This window comes from Oxyura jamaicensis, chromosome 2 (genome assembly GCF_011077185.1).
Source record: "Oxyura jamaicensis isolate SHBP4307 breed ruddy duck chromosome 2, BPBGC_Ojam_1.0, whole genome shotgun sequence".
NCBI lineage: Eukaryota > Metazoa > Chordata > Aves > Anseriformes > Anatidae > Oxyura > Oxyura jamaicensis.
The window spans coordinates 3,113,024-3,129,214 of NC_048894.1; the positions used below are offsets into that span (position 1 = coordinate 3,113,024).

The following is a 16,191-nucleotide window of genomic DNA, read 5'->3' on the forward strand; positions in this document are numbered from 1 at the left end:
TATAAATTAAAGTTAAATGATTTTTATCACCACCGTTCCCAGAGCCTCGTGACAAACTGCCGCACAGCCCGCCACCTATACGGCACTTTTAATCCAGCAAGCTCACAAATTACTCTGGGTAAAAATAATAAAGTGAAATAAAGTGAAATAAAATGAAATAAAAATAAAATGAAATTAAAATAAAGTGAAATAAAAATAAAGTGAAATAAAGTGAAATAAAATGATAAAAATAAAATAAAATAAAGTGAAATAAAATAAAATAAAATCATCAGCCCCAAGCTCTCTGGATGTGAGTACACCGTGTGTCTTGCACTGGGGAACAGGGAGCCCTGGGGACAGCGGTTCAGGAAACGTTTGGGCAATGCTTTCAGACATGGTGTGATTTCCTGGGTGGCCGTTTGGGGCCCCAGGAGTTGGACTCGATGATCCTTGGGGGGCCCTTTCAACTGAGATATTCTATGGGGCCATGCTCCTTCTTGCTGGGATCAAAACTGGGATCCACTCCCAGGAGCCCCCCAGGCCCCCAGCACACCCCAAAACAAGATCCCACGGACTCCCAGACTGTTGACCCAGGACCTCTGGGTCCCTCTGGGGACACCCAGACACGTCCAGGCCCTGCAGCACCTTTCCTGGCCCATCACCGGCCTCTCCCCATGGTGCCCAGGTCCCTCCTGTCCTGGGGAGCCCAGAGCTGGGCCCAGTGCTCCAGGTGCGGCCCCACCAGTGATGAGAGGAGAGGAGGGGTCCCCTCCTTGTCCTGCTGGGGGACACCTTGACTTCTCCTCTGAGCAGCCGGTGAATTATGCTGAGGCCTGAGGAGTCAAATTCCTTAGGGACTGAGCTGTGGCAGCAGGATGAAGGCTGGGGCTCTCTGGGGTCCTCAGTGTCACCCCACAGGGGACTTGGCTCTCGGGAAGCCTCCAGCAGGACGAGGAGCCCCTCAGTGAGGAGGGGCCATGCTGAAGTTCCTCTCTCTGGGGCCCACAACACGCCTCATTTCACCCCAAAGAAGCCAAGCTATGAGTTTTTTTTTTTTTTTTTTATAAAATCCCAACTTGTTTCTCTCCCCCAGCCCCACAGGCAGCCCAGGAGATGCTCGGGGACCTCAGCCCCAATGTGAGCTCCCCCAAAACCTCCCAGGGGCTTGGCAGAAGGAGCCCGGCAGGGGACACGGAGCTGGGCCTGACTTGCCCTTGGCCGACCCCAAAATAACAGAGCCCACAACCCAACCCAGCCCCTCAACACCCCTCGTTTTGGCTGCAGATGCTGAGAAAGACCCCAAAAGGGAACTTTCCCAAAGGTGTCACAACCTCCAGAGGAGCCCGGTGCTGATTCAAGCACCGCACACACTGGAGAGGGATTGCGCCCTTCACCTTCGTGCCTCAGTTTCCCCCCCCCCCAGCTCACAGAGACCCTCAGGGGTTTTGGGGGGGCTCCCCCCTCCCCTGACCCTACAGGGCCGGGAGCAGAGCCCCAGACCTGGCCCGGGTTGGTTTTGGCAGCCAGCACCGGGTCCTCTCCGGCAGCTGCCGTGACAGACAGCTCCTGAACCAGCCCCTCTGCAGCGCTGCTCTAAAATAAAAATACCTCCCGCTGCCGAGCTCCACTCCCAGCCAAACTTCCTCCGGGGGCACACCGGGGGGGTCAGAGCCCCCCCCAAAAAAAACACCGGGCTGAGAGATGCTCTAGGGGAAGCCAAGGGCTCCCAAAGCTTTGCCTTGATTTTTTTTTCCCCCCTCTCCACCTCCCCACTTTTTACCCCTCGTGCCCCCCAAGCCCTCAGGTCGTGGTGCAGGACGCTGGACCCCCCCCTCCCCAGGGCTCAAGGTCAGTAATGGGGAGGGACGTGGGGTTGGAGGGGGGGGGGGGAGGGCCAAGCTGGGGGGGTCCCCGCCGTGGGAAGGGGGTGAGGATGCTGCGGGCCCATGGGTGCCCCCCCGAGCCCGCTGCTGCGGGGGGGGGGGGGGGGAAGCTGGGCCCCGGCTTGAAAAATTTACCTTGGGTCCCCCCCCCCCCCCTCGCAAAGTACATAAATAATAATAATTTTTAAAAAGCCTTGAAAAGCGCGGAAAGGGGATAAAAACCACAAAAGCCCTTTAAAGCCGCATCCCCCAGTGGCCCCCCCGCTGCGTGGGGACTGCAGAGCGGTGGCAGCTTGGCTTCCCCCCCGGGCCCCCCCTCTCCAACTGGCTGAAAGCACGACCCCAAATTATCTAGGAGGGTTTGCAATGCAGATGGGAGAGCAGCAGGGCACCCGGTTGCTTTTTTATTTCTTTAAGCCAGCAGCGGCTTCGCAGGGGATGCTGGCGGGGGGGGGGGGGGGGGGGGGCCCAGGCGCCGGGGGGGGGGCGGGCCCCCCCCCCCCCCCCCCCCCCCGGGCCCCCCAGGAGAGCTCGAGGCAGGGCAAAACCCTGGCAGAAAGTGAGCGGCAGCCAGGGCAGGGGCATGGGAGCATCTCATCGTGGCCCCTCCAGGCAGGCATTTTGTGCCCGATCCTGGGGGAAAATGAGAGCAATTTGGCCTGATGCTGGATGTGCCCCGTCCTGGGGGGGTCTGTAGCATCTCTGGACATGGGGAAGAGCCCAAATCCTCGCTCCTGGGGGGGGTTGTGGTGCGGCATCCTCATCCCCTGCACCTGAGCTGCCCCCCAGGTGATGCCATTTGCTCCTTCTCCTCTTCCACCAGCCTGCAAGGAAGCCCACAGAGCAGGGACCAGCACCGAGTTAGGGCAGTGGAGGGGTGGGAGGGCAGCTTTTAGTCCTTCTCCTTCCTTCCTTTCCCAGGTCTGGATCCCCTGCACTGACCGGGGCCGTAACCCATCACCATGGGGGTTAAAACCACGCTCCCCAGCTACGAGCTGGGGTTTTACGCTCTCGCTGTGACCTGTGCCGTGGTGTACAGCGGCAGCGGCATCTTCGAGGCATCCAGAGGTAACGTTTCCCCTTGTGGGGGTCTCTTGTTGCCGGCAGTATCGCCACAGGTTTAACTTTCGTGCTTAATGGCTTGGGCTTCCTTTGCATTGAATCTGAAAGGGTTTAATATAAGCCGTGTGGAAACGGTTGAGGTTCCCAACTCTTGGCTGTCCATAGGAAATGGGCACTTTCAGGAAGGGGCTGCTGGCGTTTGAGCCCTGATGGCTCATCCTCGTGGCAAGGAAGGCTCCTTGCCTTGCCGAAAAACCTCTCGCTTCTGTCCCCGGAGCCGTCCCTCTCCACAGGCCTCTTGTTCTTTTGCAGACAGCGCGAACAGAAAGGCTTTTCGGGACGGCATAAAGCCCGGCTGGCACTACTTTGGCAGGAAGATGGTAAGCGGAGGAAGGATCCGACCATCCCGGTGACGCTGCTGATGGTGGCCGCTGGGAAAGCAGAGCTGCTTTTTGTGCTCCTGACACTTTGGGAAAGCCCGTGTGTGTTTTCTTTTCCTCCCTAAAGAGTGCGGTGGATGTAGTCAGGAAATATTAGCCCTGCGGCACAGATGCCCTGCATTGTGTGCTCCGAGACGAGCAACGTCTGCATGTCTTCATCACCAAGCCAAAGTGCTCGGGAGCCCTGGGGTGGGATATGGGAAAAGGCTAGGAAGTTTTTATGGTTTTCTCTTGAAATGGGTGTTGGGGTGGGGACAATAAGGCGCCCGGTGCTGCTCCCGCAGGATGCGGCCGATTTCGAGTGGGTGATGTGGTTCACCTCGTTCCGGAACGTCATCATCTTTGCCCTCTCGGGACACGTCCTCTTCGCCAAGATCTGCTCCATGACGGTGCCGCAGGTGAGGCGGGCATTAAAAGCACCGAGGGGCCCTGGGATCCCCTCGGGGAGCTCGGGGAGAGGCTGCAGGGTGGTGGGGAGAGAAGGGGATGGAGAATTCACCGGGCTGATGGCTGGTCGGGGCCGCTCTCCGCTCGCAGCACCGGGCCGTGGTGTACATGCTGTACGGGGTCCTGGCCGTGCTGGGCAGCATGGGGCTCGTCTACCTGATGATCATCCTCTCCCACTGCCTTGTCCTCTACTCTGTCGCGCTGGCCAAGCAGAAGTGGCTCTGCTACGTGGCTGGGCTCTGCTGCCTCGCCTCCTTCAAGCTGGAGCCCTTCAGCTCCTGGCAGGTAGGTGCTGAGCCACCCCCCTGCCTCATTTCCAGCCACCCATGTCCTTCTCCTCGGGTTTAGCTCCTGGGCCGTGCCCAAACCCAGGGGAGAAGCAGAGCTCAGGACGCCTGGGTCCTCCTTGCTGCTTAGATGCCAATTTGTCAGCTTCCCCCAGGTAAGCCCCCCTGCCTCAGTTTCTTCCCCTCCTGTAACACCGTGCTAGGGTGGGTTTGGTGATGCCCACGCCTGCCCCTGGGGTCTGTCCAATTGAGGACTTTCTCTCCCTGGTGGGTGGAGAGAAGCCCAGCGAGAACCTTGTAAGGCCCTTCACTCCCTCTGAAGGACAGCGCTGCCCATCCCTGCCCAGAGCTCACCTCCCAAAACGTGTTTCCACCTCTCCATCTGCCTTCCACTGCCTCTCCTCCTTCTGGAGGGCTCTGTCCCCGGGACAAGGTGATGTTCCCATCCCAGAACAAAACCAGAGAGGCCCACAGCCACATGGCGAGGACGTGGCCAAGGGGATCTGCCACCTCCTGGCTCCTTGGGATGCAGGAGCCAGCCTGGCAGTGGGGCCCTGCCTTTCTCCTGCTGGTGGCAGGGGTCACTGCCTGCTGGTGCCAGAGGGTAATTAGAGGTAATTAGAGCGCGGCCATCTTCTGCGAGGCGAGGGAGCACAGAAGTAGCACCGCCTTCCTGGTGGTAACTCTTTGTTTCTCGTCCAGAGCGGGTTTGTAACGGGAGCTTTTGATCTTCAAGATGTCCTCTTCTACGGAGGCTGCGGCTTCACCATCATGCGCTGCATGAGCTTCGCGCTCGAGAGCTCCGAGAGGAAGGAGGGCATCTACTCCATCTTCGACCTCCTCAAGTACAACTTCTACCTCCCCTTCTTCTTCTTCGGGCCCGTCATGACGTTTGACCAGTTTCATGCCCAGGTGAGTGTCTCCAGGGACCTCTCCCTGTGTCCCTTTATTCTTGTTTAATGCCTACAAAACCAATTCTTTGCCACGGTGAAGGTGCAAGTAGCTGTAGAGCCTCTTGTGGTCCGTGGGCATAGTCCGGGAGGCACAACAATGCAGTGATTTTTGGGGAGAGGCAAAAACTGATGGGTTTTTAACCTTTCCTTTTGGGATTTTAGCTATTTCTCCTGATTAACACAGGAGGGAGGATATCACTGTGCTGGGACCGGGGACGGGAGGGCTCAGCTCGTGTCCTTGCTCACTGGGGACTTGCTCTGATGGTGGCTCGGTGTCTACGCGCCCGTGCTGTCCTGCTCTGTGATGCCATGAGGCCACGGTGCCTGTCTGTGGGACCTCTGCCTGCTGCCGGCTGGGACAGCAAAGGCAGTCGCACACCTCCGTCCACCTGGTCTGCCCAAGGAGCATGAATTTCCAGGGATGGTCTGTGTGCCTTGGGATGAGGTTATTTCTCTAGAAATCAATGAGGTTGGGCTGGAGGCTGTGTTTTGGCAACCTCAGTCCTGGGGCTTCCTCTGATCCATGTGACATGTCCCACCAAGCTCCCAGCAGGAGGGACAGCCAGGATCTTCTCCCCAGCCCCCTGGTAGAAGCATTTGGGCACCCACCGTCTCATCCTAAGGCTTCGCCCTTCCAGCCGTTCATTATATGTCGGGCTGAAGTCCAGGCACCCACAGCTCCTGCAGCCCCACTGCCCAAGCCCCCTGAAGGGGCTGTAACCCCCTGCTCCTTTTACATAGTCCCAAACCCGGAGGTTTGTAGCCACTTAATGTTCAATCACATCCTCTGCTGTGTAAAACCCTGTCCCCAAAGGCACCAGGAACAAGACCCCAACCCCTGTCCTACCCCCCAGGCCCTGTCTTGGCCTGGCCACCACTGCCACCTCCTGGCTAAATGCCCCCCTGCACTGCTGGACCTGCAGCTCACTGCAGAGGTTAATTCCTAATCCCCCAAAAGCAATTACGGGAGCAGGAGGATCGAGTCCCTTCCCCAGGCTGGCATTTAGGGCCCAGTTAGGGGCTGGCTGTGGATCCTTGGCTCCTTCTGCTGCTGAATTGTGATGGGTCCCTTGCGCCTTGCACCCCAATGTGTGGTGGGAACCTACCTGCACCAGGGCTTCATCAGTCCTACCCAGAGAGGCTCTTCCTTAGTGGGGTTGGGAGAACAAATTCACTTCTGGAGGGCCGGAGATGTGGGGGACAGAGCCGCAGTCCCAAGGGGACGGTGGCTGAGCGCTGCCACCCCGTACAGCCATGAGGATGGGTGGGAGAATAATGCCACATGTCCTCTCCTGCCTTCTCCCCTGACTCAGGGTTTAGTGGCATCTTCATCTCCGTAAAGCATTTGGCATACAGCAGACACGAGCAAATCTGGCAAAGGCTTTAATTCTCGGGAATCATCTGGCCTGACGGCAGGGCTGGTGTGGCAGCCTGCAGATTACTTGGAGAGAGCTCTTACCTCTCGCAGGGCATAAAGAGAAAGTAATAAACATAAGAGGATTTTGAATACAGCAGCAATTTTTCTCCATCGACGCGAGGAAGCGAGGCCATCAGCCTGCCCGGCGTAATCCTAAAAGCTCGCTCTGGTGATGTTTGTGTTACAACATCCAGAGGAATGACAGCTCGTGGAGGCAAAGCCCAGCCCACGCTTGCACAGGGCTCGGCAGAGAGGAAAACCCCATCGATCCAGTCCCAGCCCACCGGGATGGCCCCTCAAGCAGCTGTCCCTCATATTTATACCAGATGTCTGCATCAGAAGCTCCAGGGACCGTCAGCCATCCTCCTCCTCCCAAATGACCCCAAGCAGACACGTCCACCTGTCCCGGGCAGGGCGCTCAGCTGGGACTCCAGCCCTGCTCCCAACCCCTCCAGGGCATGCAGATGTCTTTTCTTGTAGGCTGTGGCATCCCATGGATGGGGTGGGTAGGAACATTTGCTTTCCCTTAGTGACCCGTGCAAGGTCCACCCTTAAACTGGCTTCCTGGGCACGTCTCAAGCCCCAGCTCCCTGGTTGGTACGGTTTTCACCTCGGGTCCCTACGATGCAGCTCGACTTGTCACTGCCATGGTGACAGGACCAGCCTTTGCCATGAAGGCGCTCCCCGAGAGGCATTCTGCCATGCTCAGCACCCCCGTGGGGGTGTTGGAGGGATGCTCTGGATGGGACGTGTCCCACATCCCCGTGGGTGTGCTGGCCTGAGCTAGTCACTTGGATCCTCTATCAGCGCAGATTTGGGTGGTGCAATCCATGGTGGGATTCCTAAAGGAGGGCACTGAGACCCTGTTTGGACCTTGAATGTTTCTCCAGACGGAGGAACCCGCTGCCCATCCTCAGCTCAGCCTCTTCCTGCTTTGCCACCTGGCAGGTAAGCACCCGAGAGCTGAGGCGCAAGGACGACGAGATGAGGAACATCCGGCTCCATGCCCTCCTCCACGTGGGGGCCGTCATCGCTGTGGACATCTTCTTCCACTTCTTCTACATCCTCACCCTCCCTTCGGACCTGAAGTTCATGAACCGCCTCTCGGACTGGTCCCTGGGTGAGTGGCCGTGTGGGGGTTTTAGAGGCTGAGCACCACGCCAGTCCTATTGCCTAAATGTGGGCTGAAAAGGAGCTCAGCACCCCAGAAAATCATCATGGGCTGTAGCCTTCAGCTACCTAACGGGGCTCTTGGTGGACTGTTCTTGGAGGTGGTACAGTTTAAGAACACAATGAGCAAGGTGTACCAAGAGAAATTATGAGTGCCTCTAAGGATTTATTTTTTTTTTATCACAGAGCAGTCAAACCCTGCAATAGGGGCCCAGATTCTCCCAAAGAGCTGGAGATATCCAACATTCAAATGGACAAAGTCCAGGAAAAACTGATCTCCATTCAAAGCTGGCTGTGTGCTGATCAGAGCTGGATTAAGGACTTCCAGAAGCCAAACTTCTGGGATGGGTAGCGGTAGCACGCCAGTACTCAGCTGACAGCTGGACAGAGGATTTGAGCTGCCCAAATAGAGGTACAGGGGCAGCAGTTGAGATGCCGTAGGGTTTGTGACAGCCACACAGGGCAAGCAGGGACTGGAGCAGCCTGATGTCTCTCCAGATTGGCAGCTGGAGGCCAGGGGGAAGTCCTAATGCAGCTCAAATGGCACTAGCATTTATTTAGGGTGTCCTAAGAGATCTGGGTAGCCTGATCAAGGATGTGTTACACCAGAGGGAGCAGATCAGATCTGTGGGCTCCATGTACCATATCGGCCAGATCTGCCTCATCCACAGGAGGAGTTCAGGAATGACCGACACTGAAGCGTTGTGGCTGTGAGCTGAATCCCACCCAGATGGGGCATTTTAGCTTGTGTTGCATGGAAATTTGAATTCTTTGGTGTTTGTTCCTGCAGGGATCATTTCATGGTGTCAGACACCTCTCCAGGACAGAGGTTCTGCCCCTAGCTCTGCTGTAGCATCTATGTTACATCTACAGCCACAAGGAGCTGTGGTGGGATGGGTGTATTTCAGAATAAAAGTGTCAATAAAACCTGAGAGATGAGGGTTGAGAGCTGTGTTGAGTTTGTCATAGGTTAAGCCTTACAGGGAAGGACAGATCTTGTGGTGGAAGAAATAAGATCTGTATTTCTGACTATCAAAACCAAGAAACACTTTGCTCCCTAATACCCCAAGAAGATGTTGTCCTATGGTTCAAGCTTCTTAAAAGGCTACTTAATTTCAAGAGCTTTGAAGAGCTCTTTGCTCTTTGGGCTTTGTTGGTCCCAGAGATCATCAGACTGTCCCCTCAATGGCATGTTTGTTGCAGTAGACTATGCAGTCCCACAGGACACGATGTCCCCCAAAGCCCTGAAGACGATAGGTCCCGTGCTCCTCTTCACCTGCTTGACTCCTCTTTTTGCTCCAGCTGGCCTGGCCTACTCCAATTTGGTGTATGACTGGGTGAAAGCTGCTGTTATGTTTGGGGTCACCAACACCATTGCCAGATTGGACCACTTGGACCCTCCCCAGCCCCCCAAATGCATCACCATGCTCTACGTCTTTGCAGAAACGTGAGTACCCCGTGGGCATCGCTGAAGAGAGGCGGCGTGTCTGACCTGAACAAAATGTGTGTGGGAACGATGAGGTCTGAGCTGAGCTTCTGGCCTCGTCTTGACCCATCTATACTGAACCTAAATTCTAGACCTGGCCATAGCCCAAGGAGATATTCTTGGGCAGGGAGCAGTGGGTAAGGAGGGAGGTGAGCGGGACCACTTGGTAGCAGGACCTGTGCAAGGAAGGAGCGTGGAGAATGGCCCTGAATGAGTTTCAAGGTGGGCCGTGCTGTGGGACCAGGCACTCTCTCTGAATCTCTCTGAATGACTGCTGAATGGAAAGGTGTCTTTACCCCTTATGTTTTAACAAGGTTTTTATCATCTGTATTTTAGGCATTTTGACAGAGGGATTAATGACTGGCTATGCAAGTAAGTGTCTAATCAGCTATCTTTAGTCTGGTTTGGGGTCTTCTCTTTCATCACACAGCAATGAAGCGTTCATCCCAAAGCTGAGGTTTCCTCTCTTCTGGGTGAATCCCACTAAGGAATGGAGTCAGATTTACTCTGTTTATCCCAAAGACCATTGAATTAATCAAAATAAAGTACAACAGCCCACCCATAGCTGGGAATAAGGGAGTTCACTCCAAGAAAAACTGCTCAGTGTTACGGGCTTAGTGTTCCCTCAAAGGAAGAGGCAGGTTCATGTTTCATTGGGAAGAACGAGGAATTGAGCCCAGGTCTTGCATATCCTGGATAAGACGGGTGGCCTGATCTCCATGTACATATCCCTGAGCCCTTCAACTCTGTCCAACCGTCAGGACAAACCAGCAAACCTGTGCTGAAGGTTGTGGCTGCACTGCTGAAATGCTGCGTCTGAAACATGGATCCCCAAACTTTATCAAATTTTACCTGCAGGAGTTGGGAAAGGAGTTGGTATTTTGTCCTTAAGGAGCTATAGTTTTGTGATGAACGTTAGCCATGAGCAGCTGGACTGCAGCAAAATCAGTTTTTTGCTAGAATGCCTCATCCAAAACGTCCCTCCTTTCTCACTGGGGCACGTTAGACTGACCTGTCAGTGAGGAGCTTGTGGTGGGCAAACATGGGAGAAGGGATTCTCCTTGACTACAGGGGACACCGACCATTTTTGTTGGCCATTAGGTACGTGTATGACCACATTGGAGAGAACCACGACAACATCATCAAGGAGCTCATCGCCACCATTGCCACGTTTGCCGTCACCACCCTATGGTTGGGACCCTGTGAGATTGTTTATGTCTGGTCTGTCTTCAACTGTTTTGGCCTCAACTTCGAGCTCTGGGTGCAGAAGTTCTTCCAGTGGGAGCCCTTCGCCAAGCTCGAGGTGAGGAGCTGGGCTACAAGCAGGTACTCCTACAGAATTTATCAACCTTGTGATCAGGTACCCAGTTGTGCAAGGGAAAGACAGTCCTGGTGCTCCTTACCCCTTCATTTTATGCATGGTGCCACCCGCCTAGAGCAAATCCCCACCAGTCCCTATGCCACTTTATGGGAAATTTAGGCTGAGTGTGGAGCTTTCAAAGAGGAAAAAAAAAAAGTCCAAGAGAACCAGGGCTGCAGCCCCAACAAGGCGCTGAAGTAGCACAGATGGATTCAAAATCTGAGGTGCGTCCACAGGGAAATGTTTATACATTTCCATATGGAAATCATTTGTTCTTCTTGTTCTGCAAAACATTTTGGAATTCTGAGCGCTTTTGATCTGACTTCTGATAAAAGTAAATGTTTAGGTATCAGAAGGAATTATTTTCCAACCACTCCAAAGCCCAGTGCCCCATTTTTGTTTGGGATCAAGGTGCCTCAGAGACGTATTTGGAGAAAAGTCCATTCTGGAAACAATTCTGTTGTTTATTTGCTTTGCCCAACCCAGAGTCTGGAGGTCCTAAACTGATTGAGTAAAGACCCTATTTGACTCAAACTTTGCAGAGCAAGCCTCCTGTTTGCTCTCCTCATTGAACTTCTAATCAGATTATAGCACTCCCAGGCACTGAAATCTCCTTCCCTGCGGCACCACAGCTCTCAGCACTAAGTGGCCTGGGGATTCATCATGCTCTTTGAAGATTGCTATAAACCACTTCTCTGCTCCACTCCGAGCAGCTGCTCCTGAGGATTATGTGCCAGTGACAATTTCACTCTGCTGCTGTCACTGGTTTTCAGCTTTTTTTTTTTTTTTTTTTTCCTTTAATTCCTACGAAACAATTTCTACCGGGAGCTGGGAGTGAGTTACACACAGGGCTAATAATAATCCTGGCGAACAACAGCGTTCATCTGCCTTGCAGGAAGGCTTACCCAGGGCAACAAATGAAGAAAGGAGTACCCAGCCATTACAATTAGCATGAAGCCATGTATAACATCTTGCCCCTTTTGAGGACAGAGGGCTTCAAAATGCTGATCCAGAGTGCCAAATGCTTCTGGGTCCAGCAGCAGAACAGAAGTTTACCTTCTCTTTCTATTCCTTCATCCCACAGACACTAAGGGCTGCCCTAATTTTTGCCTATCCCTCTCAGATCCTGCATGGAGTTGGGCTGGAGTTGAACCAGCAACCCTTCCTTACAGCCCCGTTTCCCCTCACTCTCTGCTCCTCTTCCCTGTATAGGCCAAGATGTCAGCAGCCATGTCTCGGCGGATTAGGGCGGCTTTTGGGGCGGTGAATTTCTGGGCCATCGTCCTCTACAACATCCTGGCCCTCAACAGCCTGGAGTTTGCACTGCTGGTCACCAAGAGACTGCTCCTGACAGGTGAGGTGCCACTGGCCTTCCCCATCAAGGGACCTTTGACTTGGTGGGGGGACAATGGGAGGGCAGCTGGAAGTCTGGAGCTTCCAAGTCCTCTTGCCTCCAACATGGTATGGCCACTGACTTGTTATGTCTGCTCCCAACCTTCGTAATTCTTGTGAAGAATGTACAAGGAATGGTTTTCTGAGCTCCCACCTTCCCATGAGCTCTCTGGGGTACGACCTGCCTCCCAGGTGTGTTTGCGCATCTCCTCACGCGGTCTGACGCTGTGATTTTGACCCCATGCAGCAACACAGAGCTTGCAGTCAGGGACCCCTCCAAGGTAGGGGTCCAATGATCCCCTTGCTGGAGAAATGGCTTTACTTCTCTTGCTTCATCTCCTTTTGCCTTAGTCCTGCATCTAGCTGAAGGTGAGGGGTACAAATCCTTACGCTAGGCTCCTAATGAACAGAATTATCTGGACATTTCTTGCTAGTAGATGCTGGCACTATTTTGAAGTCATCTCAAGCAACTCATGGTATAAATAGCCACCTGGAATCCGTGTCCTCCTCCCTCTCAGGGACAGGGCTGGCGTAGGAAGTGGATAATGTGACGCTCCGGGCTCGCGGTGCCAGGAGTGCCTGCCTGCTGAGCTAGCTGGCTTTTGCTGGTCACATTATTCATTTCAGAGGTCCTGTTTTAGCAGGTACAAAGCCTGTGTCTCCCCTCTGCTGTGGATACCGGACTCATTACAAATGCCCTCAGGCTCTGAGAGTGGAAGGAGAGCTCCCAGCTCCTGGTCACTGATCCAGGTGACAAAAACCCTGGGCACACAATGTGTCCGTGTTAGGTATGAGACACGTCTGGGGTTGTTCTTCAGCGTCAGCAGGCCCGAAAGCTTCCAGCAGGTCACAGTGCTGGACAAGGATGGGTGTGGGCAGGTTGAATGGGCACAAAGCCAACCACCGAGTCTGAACTTGAGGGGCAGAAGCAGGTTTGGGGGTCAGGGGATGCTCAAAGAAAAGCTCCAGCATGTTTCCGAAACATTAACTGTGGTCTAGGGTGCCGTGGTGGGTTCAGGCACTTCTTCATCTAAAATCTGCCCCTGAGGATTGCTCTCCTCTCTCAGTGAAGCTGTAGGGCTGGCTCCACCAAGGAAAACGATGCTGGCCATGAACCTGTGGGACCTCCCAAACCCACCTGAGTAGCAGAGGTGCTGGAGAAAAGCCGGCCCCACTAGGCAAGCAGCCGCACCGAGGTGACTGTTTCTCCCTCCACCTTCTAGGTTTCCCTGTCAGCACCTTGTCCATCTGGTTCATCACCTACTGCGGAGTGCAGCTCATCAAAGAGCGAGAACGCATCCTGGCCATCGAGGAGGAGAAGTGTGACAAAGCCAAGGCAGAGTAGAGAGGACACTGGTGGGCTTGTCCCAGAGCAACTCCCCTCTGACCACCGCTGCCGGGCCAGCCTCTGGCAGGGGCTCTCCAAGCACTCCTGGCATTCAGACTGCTGTAGCTCACCCATCTAGAAGTCACCTGGAAGGCACGGGTCACCCCCATGCTGCAGGGAAGACTTTCTGTGACACAGTGGGCATTTCACAGGCTCCCCATGTGTGGCAGACTGCTGAGGTAGGCTCCCAAGACATTTCAAGTATCCATCACTTTTCTGACCTTCTGACGTTATACAGACCTAGAGATTTCACCCCATGCTTCCCATCACACCTTGTCCACCAGCATTCAGCTCTCCCACAGGACCATGAATCCCAGAAGAGTCTATCCAGGTCCTGCAGCTGGAGTTTTCAGGGTGGGCCAGACACAGCTCTGAGAAGGGGAGTAGCTGGTGATGAGCCTGCACTGAGCAGACCATGCCAGGTCACTTCCAGTCCAAGCATCACACATTTCTTTCACTACAACGAATGGTCATCATGCACTGTGAAGTGTTCGACACCCGTGGCTGTGCATTAAGGACTGTGAAATGGCTCAGCACAATATATACCCACCAAGAGGCTAATAAATAAACAGAACAGCCTTTATAGCAAAGGGGAGGACCAGGAACTGCACACTGAAGAATAATTATCTTCCTGCCCCTGTCACCGGTGCAGAGTGATGTCTGTTACGATCTAAAATCAAGTCCCTTCACTCCTAAATGTCTTGAAAAATGATTTAATGCCAACCCCAGATGTAGTTAATGACAGTGCAGGAGGCCTACCTGCTTTGCGTACTGATCACCTGTGGAACAGGCATGCCAAAGAAACGCAGCACCCAACTCACAACCACTCAGTCCCCAGACCCCAACTCAGACCCAAAAGGCTCCTCACCGTGGTTGTGAGATCTGTGTAGCCACCACGGCCATCTCTCTGTGATATATGCCCAAGCTAAATACTCAAGCTAAATACCACTCACATTTTCTGCATGCCATGGACAAAGGTTTAAGCTCACATTCCTGCCCATGGCTGAGGATAAGAGGACTCTGCAGTCTGCTCTTGCTCATCTCCAGCAGCCAGCCCCTTGCTTAACTGACTTTGGTGCACGCAACCTGAGCCTGTGTGGCTAAAGGAGCACACACATACGTATAACCAAAGGAGAAAGACACTGAATAAAGGGCAATGATTTGGGGCTGGGTGGCGGATGGAAAGTGCCTGATAGCCTCCTAGGAGAAGTAGACTTTGGGACACTGCATAGGGAGTGCACTGAATGTGGAACACGGTGCCTTGGGGAAGAGGTGAGTTTGTAACTCAAAATAGTTCCAGCTCTCTTGCACTTTACAGTAGCTTTCAGTGGCCTTATGTCTGAATTATGTCAGTGTTTGGTGAGCACAGGATCTGGACCACTTTGCAACCATGGGTTGAGATGCTTAGTGCTGGTGTGTTCTGGCTTCTCTGCAGATGAAACAGGAATGGTTCTTAGACAGCCTTCAGCTCTGCCAAAGTAATTTATGAAGTCCCTGATAAATGTAATTTATTTATGTAGTAAAGAATTGTTGGACATTTACGCTGCCTGCCACTCATCAATGGTATATTGATGTGATGCCAGTGATACCTTGGGCAACGTGCTAACATCGGAGCTGGGAGACACAAGGGTATGTTTGCAAGGCCTCACTTTCTGCCTCCACTTTTGACACATCAGACATTGCTGATATTGATAGACACCCACCTTGATGGCATCACCAAACTGGAGGCAGTGATGCTTGGCTGTAGCTGCACTCATATTTTGAATCAACTTCCATGTTGGTAAAATATCACTAGTGTACCTACTGCTGTAAAACTAGCATCTGTGTAGCTTTTGGGGCAGAAGTCTTGCTGGTTTTCTTTTTGGGATCCTGGTCCAAACTTCTGGAAGTATAGGGAGGTATTGTGCTTGGTGGCATCTCTAGTCATGCCCCTAAAACCCCTTCAGTTGCCAGGCACATCCTTTTTAAATAGAGGTCTACTGCTGGACCTTTAGTAGATGTTTCTTAGGCTCTCCATCATCTCACATTTACTCTGTAACACCAAAACAGCTATGACACGATGTGCCTTCTCCCAGGCTAAAGTTCAGTTCTTCTCCTCTGTACGGGTGTCCTCACACAGCTGAAGCCACCCCCCTGAGCTGCAGAGACTAAGGGCTCTGTCTCAGCGGGTGTCCCTGGCTGGAGAAGTAGAAGTAGAGTAGTAGAAGGAGAAGTAGAAGGAGAAGTAGAGTCACCCAGCTCCTGGTGCTGGAATGACTCACATGGCAAAGCTCAGTGACTCTGCACTGCTCTCCTGACTTGGATAATCTGGGGGAGAAAATAACCCATTCACTAAGGATCTAAATTTACCCAGCAGCTGCATCTAATGGAGCTGTCAGGAGGAGTTAATCTTAGACACCGAGCAAGCAATCTGTTAGAGAAACAGTACATGGGAGAACTTGGGCTTTATCCCTCTTTACCTGAAGGCATCCCCTCAGTTATCACTGTTGCTAGAAGATCAGGGAATCCTGTGGGCCAGAAGCACCGAAGTGGTGCTATCACAGCCATGTCTCAGCCTCTGCTCAGCCTCGTGCACTCACCTTCAGCATAGGCCTCTGTGGAATGGGTTTTATCAGCTGCCCGTCTCCCTCCTGGAACGTATCTCATCTGATCTCATTATTACTTGACTAAGATAGCAAAACTCACCTAGAAGCCAAAAAAAAGAGCATTTTTTATGGCAACTTCAAATCCAAATCCGTACTCCTACACTAGACACCTTCATGTTCAGCCCAATCCTGTGTTCAAATTCCTTGTTCTAAAATTTTGTATGAGAGGGAGTGATCCTGCTTGGATGGGGAATGGATCCCCTTAGGATGCTTTCCATTCATTTTCACTCACTCCCATCCCTGAGTGTGGGACTGTTGTCCACTTGGAGACAATGACTTCGTC

At 53.4% G+C, this 16,191-nt stretch overlaps 1 protein-coding gene across 3 annotated transcripts; it reads left to right on the plus strand.

Annotated features, from left to right (window-relative positions):
• Window positions 1-1,760: 1,760 nt before the first annotated feature.
• On the plus strand, window positions 1,761-14,804 carry HHATL (hedgehog acyltransferase like). 3 transcript variants are annotated; one of them, XM_035319798.1, is made up of 12 exons: window positions 1,761-1,827; window positions 2,784-2,930; window positions 3,237-3,304; window positions 3,649-3,762; window positions 3,902-4,096; window positions 4,801-5,010; window positions 7,417-7,588; window positions 8,941-9,085; window positions 9,461-9,496; window positions 10,226-10,427; window positions 11,697-11,838; window positions 13,100-13,221. In XM_035319798.1, exons 2-12 carry the CDS (start codon window positions 2,825-2,827, stop codon window positions 13,219-13,221), a joined length of 1,512 nt encoding a protein of 503 aa, XP_035175689.1. In that variant the 5' UTR covers window positions 1,761-1,827; window positions 2,784-2,824. The 3 variants fall into 3 exon arrangements, with proteins under 3 accessions (XP_035175689.1, XP_035175690.1, XP_035175688.1); XM_035319799.1 differs by having other exon boundaries at window positions 1,762-1,827; window positions 4,801-5,014; window positions 7,421-7,588; window positions 13,100-14,804; XM_035319797.1 differs by lacking the exon at window positions 1,761-1,827 and having other exon boundaries at window positions 2,825-2,930; window positions 13,100-14,804.
• Window positions 14,805-16,191: the final 1,387 nt, after the last annotated feature.